General features: G+C 41.5%; 1 protein-coding gene across 2 annotated transcripts; it reads left to right on the top strand.

Moving 5' to 3' along the window:
- Positions 1 to 7,294: 7,294 nt before the first annotated feature.
- LOC115150175 (myosin regulatory light polypeptide 9) lies at positions 7,295 to 14,525 on the top strand. Of its 2 annotated transcripts, XM_029693169.1 has the most exons (5): positions 7,328 to 7,427; positions 9,306 to 9,417; positions 9,814 to 10,015; positions 12,962 to 13,123; positions 13,416 to 13,693. In XM_029693169.1, exons 3-5 carry the CDS (start codon positions 9,832 to 9,834, stop codon positions 13,589 to 13,591), a joined length of 522 nt encoding a protein of 173 aa, XP_029549029.1. In that variant the 5' UTR covers positions 7,328 to 7,427; positions 9,306 to 9,417; positions 9,814 to 9,831; the 3' UTR covers positions 13,592 to 13,693. The 2 variants fall into 2 exon arrangements, with proteins under 2 accessions (XP_029549030.1, XP_029549029.1); XM_029693170.1 differs by lacking the exon at positions 9,306 to 9,417 and having other exon boundaries at positions 7,295 to 7,427; positions 13,416 to 14,525.
- The last annotated feature ends 531 nt before the right edge of the window (positions 14,526 to 15,056 follow it).

The following is a 15,056-nucleotide window of genomic DNA, read 5'->3' as shown; positions in this document are numbered from 1 at the left end:
GATTACTTCGAGGATTACTTTGAAATTGAGAAAATATTTTTGGGAAAAAAATCTTTGACAATTCTTTATTTTCTCAATGACATTCAAATCAGCATAGAAAAAAGGCGCAATTTTAAATTTGTTCCACCTGAGCGAATCTGACCACAAATCAGAGACCACTATGATGACACACCACGGATCGCGGAAAGTTGCAGGAATAGGTTTTTGTAGGCTACAGTCCAAGCAATGTCTTCCAATTGTGCGACTGCTGTCGGCATCCAGAGATGATCCAATTTGAACAAACGCTTGGAGGTAAGGATGACAGCAGTGGTGTAGTCTGCTGTCATAGGATGCCACTTATTATTGTGCTTTACAGATGGTGGTTGTTGTGGATGGCTGTTCACAAATCTAAATGTGTATTTGAACCCAATAATGGTTGAAATCAAGAAGTTGTAGCTGCCTATCAATCATTGTTTTTGAAACCAGTGGATAGTCAATGAAAAATGCGCTGCATAGTGCGGATCCAAGTCTAAGGAATAAAAATGGGGCTTTTATTGCTCAATCTCATTCATACGGATTTAAAAAAATCCCTGTGTCTAATGGACACATGCTGAAACGTGCACACTTTTGATATACTTAAAGGGCCAATCTGTAGTTGCTACATACATTTTTGGACATATAAATGATATATACCCTACCATTCAAAAGTTTGGGGTCACTTAGAAATGTCCTTGTTTTTGAAAGAAAATCATTTTTTTTGTCCATTTAAAATAACATCAAATTGATCAGAAATACAGTGTAGACATTGTTAATGTTGTAAATTACTATTGTAGCTGGAAATGGCAGATTTTTTAATGGAATATCTACATATGCGTACAGTGGCCCATTATCAGCAACCCCACTCCTGTGTGCCAATGGCACGTTGTGTTAGCTAATCCAAGTTTATAATTTTAAAAGGCTAATTAATTGATCATTAGAAAACCCCTTTGCAATTATGTTAGCACAGCTGAAAACTTTTGTTCTGATTAAAGAAGCAATATAACTGGCCTTTAGACTAGTTGAATATCTGGAGCATCAGCATTTGTGGGTTCGATTACAGGCTCAAAATAGCCAGAAACAAATAACTTTCTTCTGAAACTCGTCAGTCTATTCTTGTTCTGAGAAACGAAGGCTATTCCATGCAAAAAAAATGCCAAGAAACTGAAGATCTTATACAACGCTGTGTACTACTCCCTTTACAGAACATCGCAAACTGTTTCTAACCAGAATAGAAAGAGGAGTGGGAGGCCCTGGTGCACAACTGAGCAAGAGGACAAGTACATTAGAGTGTCTAGTTTGAGAAACAGACGCCTCACAAGTCCTCAACTGGCAGCTTCATTAAATAGTACCTGCAAAACACCAGTCTCAACGTCAACAGTTAAAAGGCGAATCCGGGATGCTGGCCTTCTAGGCAGAGTTGCAAAGAAAAAGCCATATCTGAGACTGGCCAATAAAAAGAAAAGATTAAGATGGGCAAAATAACACAGACACTGGACAGAGGAAGATTGGGGAAAAAAGTGTTAAGGACAGACAAATCTAAGTTTGAGGTGTTCGGATCACAAAGAACAACATTTGTGAGACGCAGAAGAAAATGAAAAGATGCTGGAGGAGTGCTTGACGCCATCTGTCAAGCATGGTCTGGGGGTGCTTTGGTGGTGGTAAAGTGGGAGATTTGTACAGGGTTAAAGGGATCTTGAAGAAGGAAGGCTATCCCAGACCTGCTGTTTTCAACTCTCTAGAGACAGCAGGAGCGGCAGAGATACTCTCAAAGATCGGCTATGAAAAAGCCAACTGACACTTACTCTTGTGTTACTGACTTGTTGCACCCTCGACAACTACTATGATTATTATTATTTGACAATGCTGGTCATTTATGACAATTTGAACATCTAGGCCATGTGCTGTTATAATCTCCACCCGGCACAGCCAGAAGAGGACTGGCTGGCCACCCCTCATAGCCTGGTTCCTCTCTAGGTTTCTTCCTAGGTTTTGGCCTTTCTAGGGAGTTTTTCCTAGCCACCGTGCTTCTAAATCAAATCAAATCAAATGTATTTATATAGCCCTTCGTATATCAGCTGAAATCTCAAAGTGCTGTACAGAAACCCAGCCTAAAACCCCAAACAGCAAGCAATGCATGTGAAAGAGGCACGGTGGCTAGGAAAAACTCCCTAGGAAAAACTCCCTAGAAAGGCCAAAAACCTAGGAAGAAACCTAAAGAGGAACCAGGCTATGAGGGGTGGCCAGTCCTCTTCTGGCTGTGCCGGGTGGATATTATAACAGAACATGGTCAAGATGTTAAAATGTTCATAAATGACCAGCATGGTCAAATAATAATAATCATTGTAGTTGTCGATGGTGCAACAAGCACGTCCGGTGAACAGGTCAGGGTTCCATAGCCGCAGGCAGAACAGTTGAAACTGGAGCAGCAGCATGGCCAGGTGGACTGGGGACAGCAAGGAGTCATCATGCCAGGAAGTCCCGAGGCATGGTCCTAGGGCTCAGGTCCTCCGAGAGAAAGAAAGAGAGAAAGAGAGAATTAGAGAGAGCATATTTAAATTCACACAGGACACCGGATAAGACAAGAGAATACTCCAGATGAAACAGACTGACCCTAGCCCCCCGGCACATAAACTACTGCAGCATAAATACTGGAGGCTGAGACAGGAGGGATCAGAAGACACTGTGGCCCCATCCGATGATACCCCCGGACAGGGCCAAACAGGCAGGATATAACCCCACCCACTTTGCCAAAGCACAGCCCGCACACCACTAGAGGGATGTCTACAACCACCAACTTACCGTCCGAAGATAAGGCCGAGTATAGCCCACAAAAATCTCCGCCATGGCACAACCCAAGGGGGGGGCGCCAACCCAGACAGGAAGACCACGTCAGTGACTCAACCCACTCAAGTGACGCACCCCTCCCATGGACAGCATGGAAGAACACCAGTAAGTCAGTGACTCAGCCCCTGTAATAGGGTTAGAGGCAGAGAATCCCAGTGGAAAGAGGGGAACCGGCAAGGCAGAGACAGCAAGGGCGGTTCGTTGCTCCAGCCTTTCCGTTCACCTTCACACTCCTGGGCCAGACTACACTTAATCATAGGACCTACTGAAGAGATAAGTCTTCAGTAAAGACTTAAAGGTTGAGACTGAGTCTGCGTCTCTCACATGGGTAGGCAGACCATTCCATAAAAATGGAGCTCTATAGGAGAAAGCCCTACCTCCAGCCGTTTCTACACCTGCATTGCTTGCTGTTTGGGGTTTTAGGCTGGGTTTCTGTACAGCACTTTGAGATATCAGCTGATGTAAGAAGGGCTATATAAATACATTTGATTTGATCACTCCATTTTGCAACGCCGTGACATACCCTGTGGACAGCGCTTATTTGGAACCAATTTCCTCCTACAACAGGACAATGACCCAAAGCACAGTTCCAAACTATGCAAGAACTATTTAGGGAAGAAGCAGTCAGCTGGTATTCTGTCTATAATGGAGTGGCCAGCACTGTCACCGGATCTCAACCCTATTGAGCTGTTGTGGGAGCAGCTTGATCGTACGGTATGTAAGAAGTGCCCATCAAGCCAATCCAACTTGTGGGAGGTGCTTCAGGAAGCATGGGGTGAAATCTCTTCAGATTACATCAACAAATTGACAACTAGAATGCCAAAAGTCTGCAAGGCTGTAATTGCTCCAAATGGAGGATTCTTTGATGAAAGCAAAGTTTGAAGGACACAATTATGAAGTATGAAGGACACATTCCCGTGTGGCTCAGTTGGTAGAGCATGTTGGTAGAGCATAGTGTTTGCAACGCCAGGGTTGTGGGTTCGATTCCCACGGGGGACCAGTACGGAGAAAAAAAATGTATGAAATGTATGCATTCACTACTGTAAGTCGCTCTGGATAAGAGCATCTAGTAAATGACAAATGTAAATGTAAAAACTGTATTATTTCCATTAAAAATCATTATTTATAACCTTGTCAATATTTTCTATTCATTTTGAAACTCATTTCATGTATGTTTTCATGGAAAACAAGGACATTTCTAAGTGACCCCAAACTTTTGAATGGTAGTATAAATATATATCTTCATTAATTCTTGAAGAATATAACTTAAATGTTTCATGAGCTTAGTTCAACTGTCACACTCATGAGAACCAGAAATATAAGCTTGTTTTATTCCAATGTTTGTAAACATTGCAAATGTAAACAAACACTGAATAGCCTCCTAACATGGTTAAAACAACATTTTTATATCATGGATGGTCAGTCCTTGCATCCATAGCTCTGTATATTAATCTGAGAGTGGTCACATTTCTCCAGGCCCATCCCTCAGCTTTTTACCAAAAGAGGCAGGGCAACTGTTTTGTTATTGTTTCATCTGTGGATTTGCCCTTTAAAACAGCTGCATATTATCAAGTGTCAGCAACAAAAAGGTAAACAATAAGTCTATAGCAAATGCAGCATATGGCATTCATATTTCACATGTAAATAGCCCTTTCAGTAGTGCTCAAAGCATGCCATTCCACAAATGCAGCATTTTTCAACTGGAATCAATCAGTCCAATCAGTCCTCCATGACAACAAAATCATAAACAACAGTAGGGCTGGTTAATAAATCCTTCGTTTTGGGGTCATGTTCAGATAAAACAATTTGGCTAATCTATACTTGAAGATAGCAGATCAAGGGGCATAACAGTTATTGGAATGACTGGAATTTTGTTAGACTTTGGTTTTTAATGTAAAGATATACTTTAATAATATTATTATATGTAGTAGAAAGCGACGGGTTAGAAGAAACCTACGTAACCAACCCATAAAGTAAAGTGTAACGTCCATATATAGCCAGCTATGTAAACTAACATTGATTTATCCTGCAATAGATGTCGTTCAATTGGTAACATGTATTTGTCTTCTTCTAATGCCTCTTAAGGGGAAAGTCATCTAAAAGTAATGGAATGTAATCAGATTACGTTACTGAGTTTGGGTAATCCAAAAGTTACGTTACTGATTACAATTTTGATTGAATGTTTAATAATTCAAAAACACAGTGTTGGAGAAAGTAAAAGTACAATATGTGCCATGTAAAAAAGCTAACGTTTAAGATCCTTGCTCAGAACATGAGAACATGAAAGCTGGATTGTGCAAAGCTGTCATCAAAGCAAAGGGTGGCTATTTTGAAGAATCTCAAATATAAAATATTTTTGGATTTGTTTAACACATTTTTGGTTACTACATAATTCCATGTGTTATTTCATAGTTTTGCTGTCTTCACTATTATTCTACAATGTAGAAACTAGTAAAAATAAAGAAAACCCCTGGAATGAGTAGGTGTGTCAACTTTTGACTGGTACTGTTTATATTATGGACTCTGAGATTGCTCAATCTGACATTTCTTAATTCTTTCTATTAACATTTTTGGATTATGTGTTTATTGTTTTGTATTGCAAGGTATTATTACTGCACTGTTGGAGCTACAAACATTTCGCTTCACCTGCGATAGCATCTGCAGATATGTGTATGCCAATAAAATTGTATTTTATTTGACAGAAAATATAATTTATGAACGATGGGATCGATTAATTAATAAGATGAAAAATTATATAACAGATTACAATTGTCACAATTATAGTACTGTATTGTTTATGTCAGGGTTTCCCAAACTGGGTGGGGAGCACGTTTTCTTTTTTGCCCTAGCACTACACAGCTGATTCAAATAATCACGTAATAACCAAGCTTTGATCGTTTGAATCAGCTGTGTAGTGTTTGGGTAAAAACCAAAACGTGCACCCCTTGGGGTCCCGAGGACAGAGTTTGGGAAACGCTAGTCTATGTTAGAATCATAAAACTATCATTATTATTGTAGATTATACAAAAAAAAAAACTTTCTCTGGCCACCAGACGGCATCCTTTTCTTGTTTACAGGCCAGGGTATGCAATGGACTCCAGTATACTCTGCGCACTGTAGTAGCATAGGCAATATAAAGCAAAGCATAGGAGTTTCATAGGAGCATCATTCCAGGCAGACATTTATACCCATTGCATGTAAACAAATCAAATGTGTATTTGTCACCTGCACAGGATACAGCAGGTGTAAACAATACAGTGAAATGCTTACTTGCAAGCTCAATACACACACACACATTATTTATTTGTACATATGAAGTAAAGGTTATTCTGCAAATGTAAAATGTGGTCAAAGCAAAACTCTTATTGCAAACAGCTTCCCTATCTATATTGATAAAAAACACAATTTCCATAAACACATCATTTGCATAGGTCCACTGAAAGAGAGAACCTGAAAAGTAATTGACAAACCCTTCATACACTTTAAACTTACATCCATAATACACTATTTTATACTTCTCTTAAAGATGTCCTCCAGCCATTTTTTAACTTCTCCTGTTGAAAAGCAATATCCCAAGTATTAGTGCAGTAAAGTACACACACTAAAGCAAAATAGTGTTTTTTAGACAACTGCAAACTTCCAAGGAATAGGGCAGTCAAGGAGTTGGTCTAATGGTCAAATGTGATGTCATCAGCCTTCCTCCTTGGTTGAGGAACAATAGAGGAGAATGAAGAATAAAAGAGGAAGCCCCCCCTACCTGGACCACCTATTAGATTTGCCATTTGTTAAGTACATCAGGTGTTAAAGGGGGAAAAGTAAAGGACATTGACCAAATTATGTTAACACAACTACTGTATAGTTACAAAAAGTGCATCTGTGCAACTCAAATGTGACCAGATATTTTGTTTCTTGGTAGGTATTTGCAAGAACAATAACACAATATAAATGTGTAATTTCATTGGAACAGCACAACAGCTGTTCTCAATATGGTGGAGAACAGTACCACAGAAGAACTGATGCTACTGTACAGCAATGACATATAAAAGGTGTTCCCTAGAGATCCAGACAGTAGCTTGGCCAGACAAACTGCCTTATTAAGGAGTCCCCCAGGCAGCTTTTCAAACAACTGGGAGCTTCAGAACACCAGAGAACACGGCTCCTATCATCTTTTCCCTCCCTCCCAGATGTAAAACCAGAAACCATAGACAGCTCCTCCGCACAGCGGCCCTTTAGCTTTTTCTCTAAATAAGGCAGCTTATCAGAGTTCCTGTCATTTCAGCCACATTCCCATTGCCAAACAACCCTGGCTCCGCTGTGGCAGTGGCGAGCTGCAGGCCTGCACATTCTTTTCCCTTGTATGGGTAAATGCCTGAGCAGGGCTGGCTCTGTTTGGGACAGCCAGGCAAGGCGATTGGCCAATGGAGGAGTGGGATGGGCCGGTTGAAGACTTTCTTTAAACAAACTTTTCAGTGTGGCTGCCTGCTTCCCTTCCAACTAAGCACTGAGACCCAGACAGAAGGCCTTAGAGAACTCCCCAAAACAACTACAATTCACCTGAAGCCAAGGTGAGATGGATTTAATAAAAAAAAAACATTTTCCTGAATGTTGTTTATCTTAGAGGGATTTTATGTTGGGATTAGATGTGGCACTTTTAAAGCATTAGTCAGAATTGTATGGGATACTGTCAACAGTGGTAAAAGCTGCGTTAAAGGTGAGGGCTGGATAGGGTTTCTGAGTTCTTCTTGCATGTCTAAAGCGACCAGTCACAGGTCTAGGGTCATCTGGTGTAGCTTCTCATCACGGTGGTGCTCTGTAGCCCAAACAACTGTGTTGTGGAATTAAGATTTGACCAGTTGTCACCACTCTGTGCCCCGTGTAGAGTTTTCTGAACTCTAGAGCAGGGGTATTCAACTCTTACTCTACAAGGTCAGGAGCCTGCTGGTTTTCTGTTCTACCTAATAATTAATTGCACACACCTGGTGTCCCAGGTCTACATCAGTCCATGATTAGAGGGGAACAATGAAAAAAACACAATGGAACTGCCTTCAAGGTTCAGAGTTGAGTTTGAGGGCTCTAGAGCCTCACACTTCTAGAGCCTTATGTTTACCTGTTTTTAGACAACGAGAGGTTGGTTTGGACTGTTGAAGTATGTCGCATTTAGAAACTTCCCCAGTGCTGACCCCTCAGAAGTAGTAGTGGTGTCTGTGATGAGAGGTTAGGTCAAGACAGGGATTGACATAACTTTGTGTGTCTGGTCAGTGGGGCCCTGGCCGCAGAGATGAGGTGTGGTTGGTACACTGATAAACACACAGTACATCCAGAGAATAACAAACCAATGATCTTGAAATGTTGATTTCAGTTGATCTTGAAATGTTTTCTAAACCTAATCGGTGAGTCAGCCAGTCGAGAAACCTGAGGAATTCAATTGGTTGCAGAAGCAGTGAAGTAAATCGGGACTAGAAATTAATTCTAGAGTGAAGTTGTGAAAAACAGATTTCCAAGGTGGCTTCAGACTGAAGATCTAGTTCGTTAGAATGAGATGAGGGTTTGGACAAGACTAATTGATCTGTTTTAAATGGTTGTGCAAAGCGTGCTTACAATGACATAGGGATCTAGTCATCTCTCTACAAGAATGTGAAATATTACAGGAAATCAGGCAACTCAACCCTGAGAAATTCACTTCTAACATTCTCATTTTTGAACAGCCTCCTAGTCATGGTGATGTGTTAAAAACGCATGGAAAGAGAAGGACTGAGAACTTCTGAAGAAACATTTGCCCCCAGGCCCAAATCCTAATCTTAAAATTCCTTCATCCTTTGAAATGAAGCTGGACAATGAGCAAGCAGTTCGCCAGTGAAAACTCCCTTACATCTCTGTTACCTCCAATAGCAAGCGGAGACACACTGAGTGAGAGAGACTTGTCGTTTGCCTAACATTTGACTAGGTTATATCACTGGACAACTGGGTCTTGTTCAGTAGGGATGAAATGGTAGAAAACATTTTGGTACCAACTGACATTGCTCCAATGAGAACGTTTTGACGTTTAAAAAAATTCTCTAATTTTGTGCCTGCTGAACATGGCCATGATTTTGTGATCTACCTCTATCACACACACATGTCGTTCCCACCTATGCTCAAATAAGGCTTGCTAAATGATGTTAAGGTAGCCTGCTTTATATCTTGGTTACAAGTGTTTATCTCCTGTACCACATGCCAATAGAGAGAGAGAGAAACAAAATATTCTCTGTCAGTCATCCAACATGAGGAAGAGATTTTGTGTGGAGAGCTTCCCTGAGTCTAAGCGAATCATTGATATGAATAACATGCTTCAGTGGCTCTCAATGCATTCTGTCATAGTCTGGCAGTCAATGAACTCATTATACCTCTAAATGACTCAACCTTAATGACATGTTACTTCCTGTATGGTATTGGCTCTCACTCAGGCTGTATTCTGATGTGCCACCACCCAGCAGCACTATCACCGCCTGTGCACACATCGTCAATGACGCACACTGAGTGACGGGTCTAAGTTTGGCCCATTCTCCAGGATACCAGGTGGCTATCTTGTGACATCTTCACACAGAGACTGAAAATTGAATAATTGAGACTAAGTAATAACCAATTTTCTGGCACCAAATGAAGTCCCTAGCCTTACCTAGACAATTTTTGTAAAATTTTTGCTCATGTATGATCATATTCAACGCATATCGCAATCACGCTGATGAGGGTTGACATGTAGGCCTAACTAAATCATCACTTTCAGTCTTTTGCATTTATACTCTTGTACCATGATAAATTAAGAGCATTTTTCTTTATTCAATCTTTTTTGGGGGGGGACATTTCCCGTGGGAGAGACGAGAACCATCCTCTTCCTCAATACAACAGCCTACTTTGGGGAGTCGTATCTTTCATCCAACCGTAACCATCCATGTCCTATTTTGCACGCCTTAGGCCCATCCAACCACCATCATGTCGAGCAAACGTGCAAAGGGGAAGACCACCAAGAAGCGCCCCCAGAGGGCCACATCCAACGTGTTCGCCATGTTCGACCAGTCTCAGATCCAGGAGTTCAAGGAGGCCTTCAACATGATCGACCAGAACCGAGACGGCTTCATCGACAAGGAGGATCTTCATGACATGCTGGCCTCACTGGGTAAGACATTGGCCAAAGGGGAACCCATAGGAACCTGTTGTTAGTGGGTTTGAGTTTGAGTTTATTTTATTTTTACAGGGACAGTGCACATTAATCAACGTTTCAGTAAAAGTGCCGGTTTTAGCCAGCCGGCTAATTTTCAACCGCAGTCCCTGGGCAGGTTATTAAAAACAATTACAATATAGACAATCATAGAACAGTGAGCACACGCAGAGTAACATAGGACAAGCAAGACATAGCATACAGACAGAGCAACATAGGACAAGCAAGATGTAGCATACAGACAGAGCAACATAGAACAAAAAGCAACAAGACAAAATCCATAAAAACAAAGTGTTTCCACACCTCACAAGCTACAGACAACAGACAACATGGAAAGCGGCAATACACAGCTAGGGATTATGTTCACAAATCTGATTGACCTTTAGCCATGTCTTCATGCATTTTGTGAAAGTGTGATATGTGGTGCAGTTATGTGTGTCTAATGGCAGTGTATTCCAGACATGGGACGCTCTCACAGAGAAAGCGGATTTACTAAAGGTGCTTTTCCTTAAGGGAACTATACAGTCACCTCTCATGGCAGACCTTGTGGATCTGCTGCCATATGTTTGGATTTTCTGTTTAACAAAAGTACTGAGTGGAGGGGGAGCTAGGCCATTTAGGATCTTGAATACAAGACATGCGTCGGTGTATTGCACCAGATTTTCCCAACTCAGGAGCTCATGCTTTCTGAGGATGTAACAGTGATGATGGCTATTGGGCTTCCTATCGAGCACTTTGAGAGCCTGTTTGTAGACAGACTGAATAGGTTTTAATGTTGTATAGCAAGCTTGGGTCCAACTAGTCAAGCAGTATGTTAAGTGGGGGAGTATCATCGATTTGAAGTACAGTCTTGCTACCTCTGTGGTCAAACAATTTCGTATAAATCGGAAATTAGCTAGGTTGAATTTGGTTATTTGAATTACCTTTTTCACATGTTTTTTAAAAGAGAGGTTGGAATCAAGTATGATTCCAAGGTACTTAAAATCAGATACCACCTGGAGCTTCTCCCCTGACACATAGACATCTGGCTCAGTAGCATCTGTTGCCCTCTTTGTGAAGAACATGCAAACAGTTTTTTTCACATTGAGATGCAAACACAAGTCACTGAGCCACTTTGTAACCTGGACCATTACAGTAGTGAGTTCTTGTGCAGCTTGTTGTTTGCTCTTTGCATGCACATATATCACTATCATCTGCATACATTTGAACTTCAGACCCAGTGCAGACGGAAGGCAGATCATTAATGTACAGGCTGAACAAGAGGGGCCCCAGTATTGACCCTTGGGGCACGCCCACATCATAGCTAAGAGTGGGCGACAGCTCATTGCTCACTCTGACGCACTGAGTTCTGCCTTCAAGGTATGATTTCATCCATCTCAAGGCATCGGGGGAAAAGTTGAACTTGGACAATTTTGTGATGAGAATCTCATGGTTAACAGTATCGAAAGCCTTCCTTAGGTCCAGAAACACAGCCCCAACAACGCCCCCTTTGTCCATCTTGGACTTCACATTTTCCAGAAAAAAGCAGTTGGCCGTTTCTGTGGAGTGTTTCGCTCTGAAGCCAAACTGCATGGAGTGTAATGTGAAGGGGCTGTTGTTGAGGTGGGAAATCAGTTGTTCTGCTACACACTTTTCAACAACCTTCGACACTACAGGTAGTATACTAATGGGCCTGTAGTTACTCACGTCAGCAGGGTCGCCCGATTTAAAGATGGCCGTTATTATGGCTGACTTCCATACCCTTGGAAACACCCCCAGACCAATAGATGTGTTGGTGACCTTAGTAATGGGGCCAATGAGTGACTCTTTGTAGTTTTTAAGAAAGGCAGAGTCCAGCCCAAACACATCTTTGGATTTAGAGTTCTTTAGTGAGCTAATCACCTTGTTCACCTTTGACTCAGAAACCTCCCTTATGATGAAGACAGGTTGAGCGTCATTCACTAGCACTGAGCCCAATAAACCAGTGGAGGGGTTCTGTGTCAGTACCTTGACAGAGTCAATAAAGTAGGAATTGAAGGCTATTGCTATTTCGACTGCATCCTGTGTTAGATTGTTATTCACCATGATTTCTAGTCTTTTTGCAGTTTTACTATGGTCTTTCCCTGTTAACTTTTTTAGATTCTCCCTGATCAATTTTGAATTTCCCTTTGCCTCACCAATTATGTTAATAAAAAAGATTGCCTTGGCCTGTCTGATTTCTTTCATCACCTTATTTCTCAACATGGTAAACCTACGTCTGTCATGCTCTAATTAGGATTTTAGGGCTGTTTTAGGGCATAATCTCGTTCATCAATTTCCAAATTTCTCCATTTAGCCAAGGAAGAGTGCTCTTTTGGCCAGGTTTGGATTTGATTTTCTTTAGGAAACCATTTATTGTAGCCTGGATTGTGGATAGAAAAACCTCACTATCAGCTTCCACGTCTGTATAGAACAAGAGATCATTCCAGTTAATTCCATTAATTGCGTTTTCAAAATAGTTTAATTCACTCTTAGGTATTCTTAGTTGATCCGGTAGAGAGTTGACTATATTAGAGAGTTGACTATATTAGAGAGTTGACTATATTCAAGACCTAACCAGCGTATACTCACCAATTCTAGACTGAAACATCCTCCCCAAAAACAACCTTGTAGATGTATAGCAACGGAACGTTTCCCAGCTAAATACCAGTACTGTCAAATAGAGCGCTAACAATAAGCATGCAGACCGGTAATAACTACCAACCGGGCTCATACGTCAATTAAACGTTGGTTCAACGGACGTCGAAACGACGTTCATTTAACAAGTATGTCCCCATGGGGATTGAACCATAATATATATCTTTACTCAATGTCTACCTTTGAACAGAATTCAGATTTTACCACTTAATGTTGACTATGGTGTGAGTGTTCTGTTGTGGTCCCCAGGTAAGAACCCGTCAGATGAGTACCTGGAGGGGATGATGGCGGAGGCGCCGGGGCCCATCAACTTTACCATGTTTCTCACCATGTTCGGAGAGCGTCTCAACGGCACCGATCCCGAGGACGTCATCCGCAACGCCTTCGCCTGCTTCGACGAGGAGGGCTCTGGTGAGACACACATGTGCATGCACACTCACAAACACTCTCCAATGTCAACCACTAGCATCCACCTTCACAGTAATGTCAAACACTTAAAAGGAAAAAAAACGGAGACATCTTATCCTCGATTCTTGTCAGCCTCTCTTCTTACCACCTCAACCGTATTGGAGAAGGTTCAAGGTCCCCCCACTCGAACCTTCTTCTCCAATGTTTAGAGAAGGGGAGAGGATGAGAAGAATCGAGGAAAGATAAGTTGAGAAAGAGCCAGACGATGACCCGCCTCACTCTCCCATTTTTGTAGGAGTAATCCACGAGGACCACTTGCGAGAGTTACTGACCACAATGGGCGACCGCTTCACTGATGAGGAAGTGGACGAGCTGTTCCGTGAGGCGCCCATCGACAAGAAGGGCAACTTCAACTACGCCGAATTCACCCGCATCCTCAAACACGGCGCTAAGGACAAGGACGACATGTAGGGAGAGACGGACAACTGCTTTGCGGCCCGCACACACAGTGCTTTTTAGATGGAATGGACTTCTCTTTTATAGTCAATGGTGATTATCCATTGAAGAGGAGTGTCTCAGCTAAGTGCATCTCAATAAGTCTGTAGTGGCTTCCTCTATGTATCCTTTCTGAAATTCCCAGTGATCTGAATATTGCTTTACTCTAATCCATTCCAGGAAAGGTGACAAGATGAAAGGAAGCAATATTAGACTCTTGAGATGCACTGAACGCCTTTGTATGTGCGCGACCCCCCCCCCCCAAAAAAAAAATAGAATTCAGCACTACATACCAGCCAAGTACCTCTTCTTGCCTCTCACACCAGCACTGCCTCTGTAAGAAACTGCACCTTCTATCCAGGAGCTGTGTTGGAAAACCACATTGTAATGGACTCTCTTCTATTCTATTAATGTAATGTTTTTGACGGTTGTATGGTACCTTCATTGCTTAAATGCTTATCATTCCACCCTTCTTTCGTTGGACATACTTCCCAGTGCTAGTCATATCTCCTTGTCATCTGGTCAGGTCTATTCTAACTCTGCCTGCATTGATGCACCACAACCTCATTCAAGCTAAAACACTCAACATGAAGTGTCACACCTGTACAAGTAAGCGAGAGATGATGTCGTGAAGAAAGTCAGCCTTTTGAAATTGTTTCTTACTTGTTGCTCTTTCATAAGAGAACAGAAGGAAGAGGTTGGGCTTGGTTATGTTTGGGTTGAATTCTTGTTTAAGGAAATTTATCATGCCTGTATAGGACTAACGAAGGACCCTGAAGTGACATATTCCACTGTGTCCTTTATTCCAGATGAGTAATTTCAATGTCCTGCTGCATTCAGTGTAGCATTCAATACCTTTTACTATTCTGTATCTGAGAAAATAAAATATATACTGATTGATATTCTCTTACATTGTAGTTGTGACACTTCACACCACTTTGAGGAGAATACTTAATATTTTCTATATTTCTTTAACTCTGCATTGTTGGAAAACGACCCGCAAGAAAGCATTTCTCTGTTAGTCTACAACCTGTCATTTAAGAAGCATGTGACATAAAAATGAATGATCAAATGAAGCGGTCCAGGTTAAAGCACTAGCACCAGATATAGACTAGGCAGTATTTCAAGAGTCACTGAGTCTTAGCTGAAATCAGTAGCGGTGAAACTGCCACACCCATTTGCGATATTACAACAATATGTTACTTCAAACAGTGAACAGCATTTCTGAGTCTTATGTACAGATTTTTTTTATGACGATGCAGGATGCAAAAACAAAAATGCGCCTGGGGCGGCCAGTGGCAACATTTCTCCTAATGCAGATCTCAGCTTTAAAGGTCATTAATATTGTTTCACCTCATGCATCAACAAAAATAGCTAAATATAATAAAACAAACTAAAAAATGAGGCTATATACAAGGGGCACTGGTACCAGGTCAATGTG

The sequence above is a fragment of the Salmo trutta genome, chromosome 16 (assembly GCF_901001165.1).
Source record: "Salmo trutta chromosome 16, fSalTru1.1, whole genome shotgun sequence".
In the NCBI taxonomy this organism is placed as follows: domain Eukaryota; kingdom Metazoa; phylum Chordata; class Actinopteri; order Salmoniformes; family Salmonidae; genus Salmo; species Salmo trutta.
The sequence above is the reverse complement of the archived record's forward strand: the minus strand, read 5'-3'. Positions and strand labels throughout refer to the sequence as shown.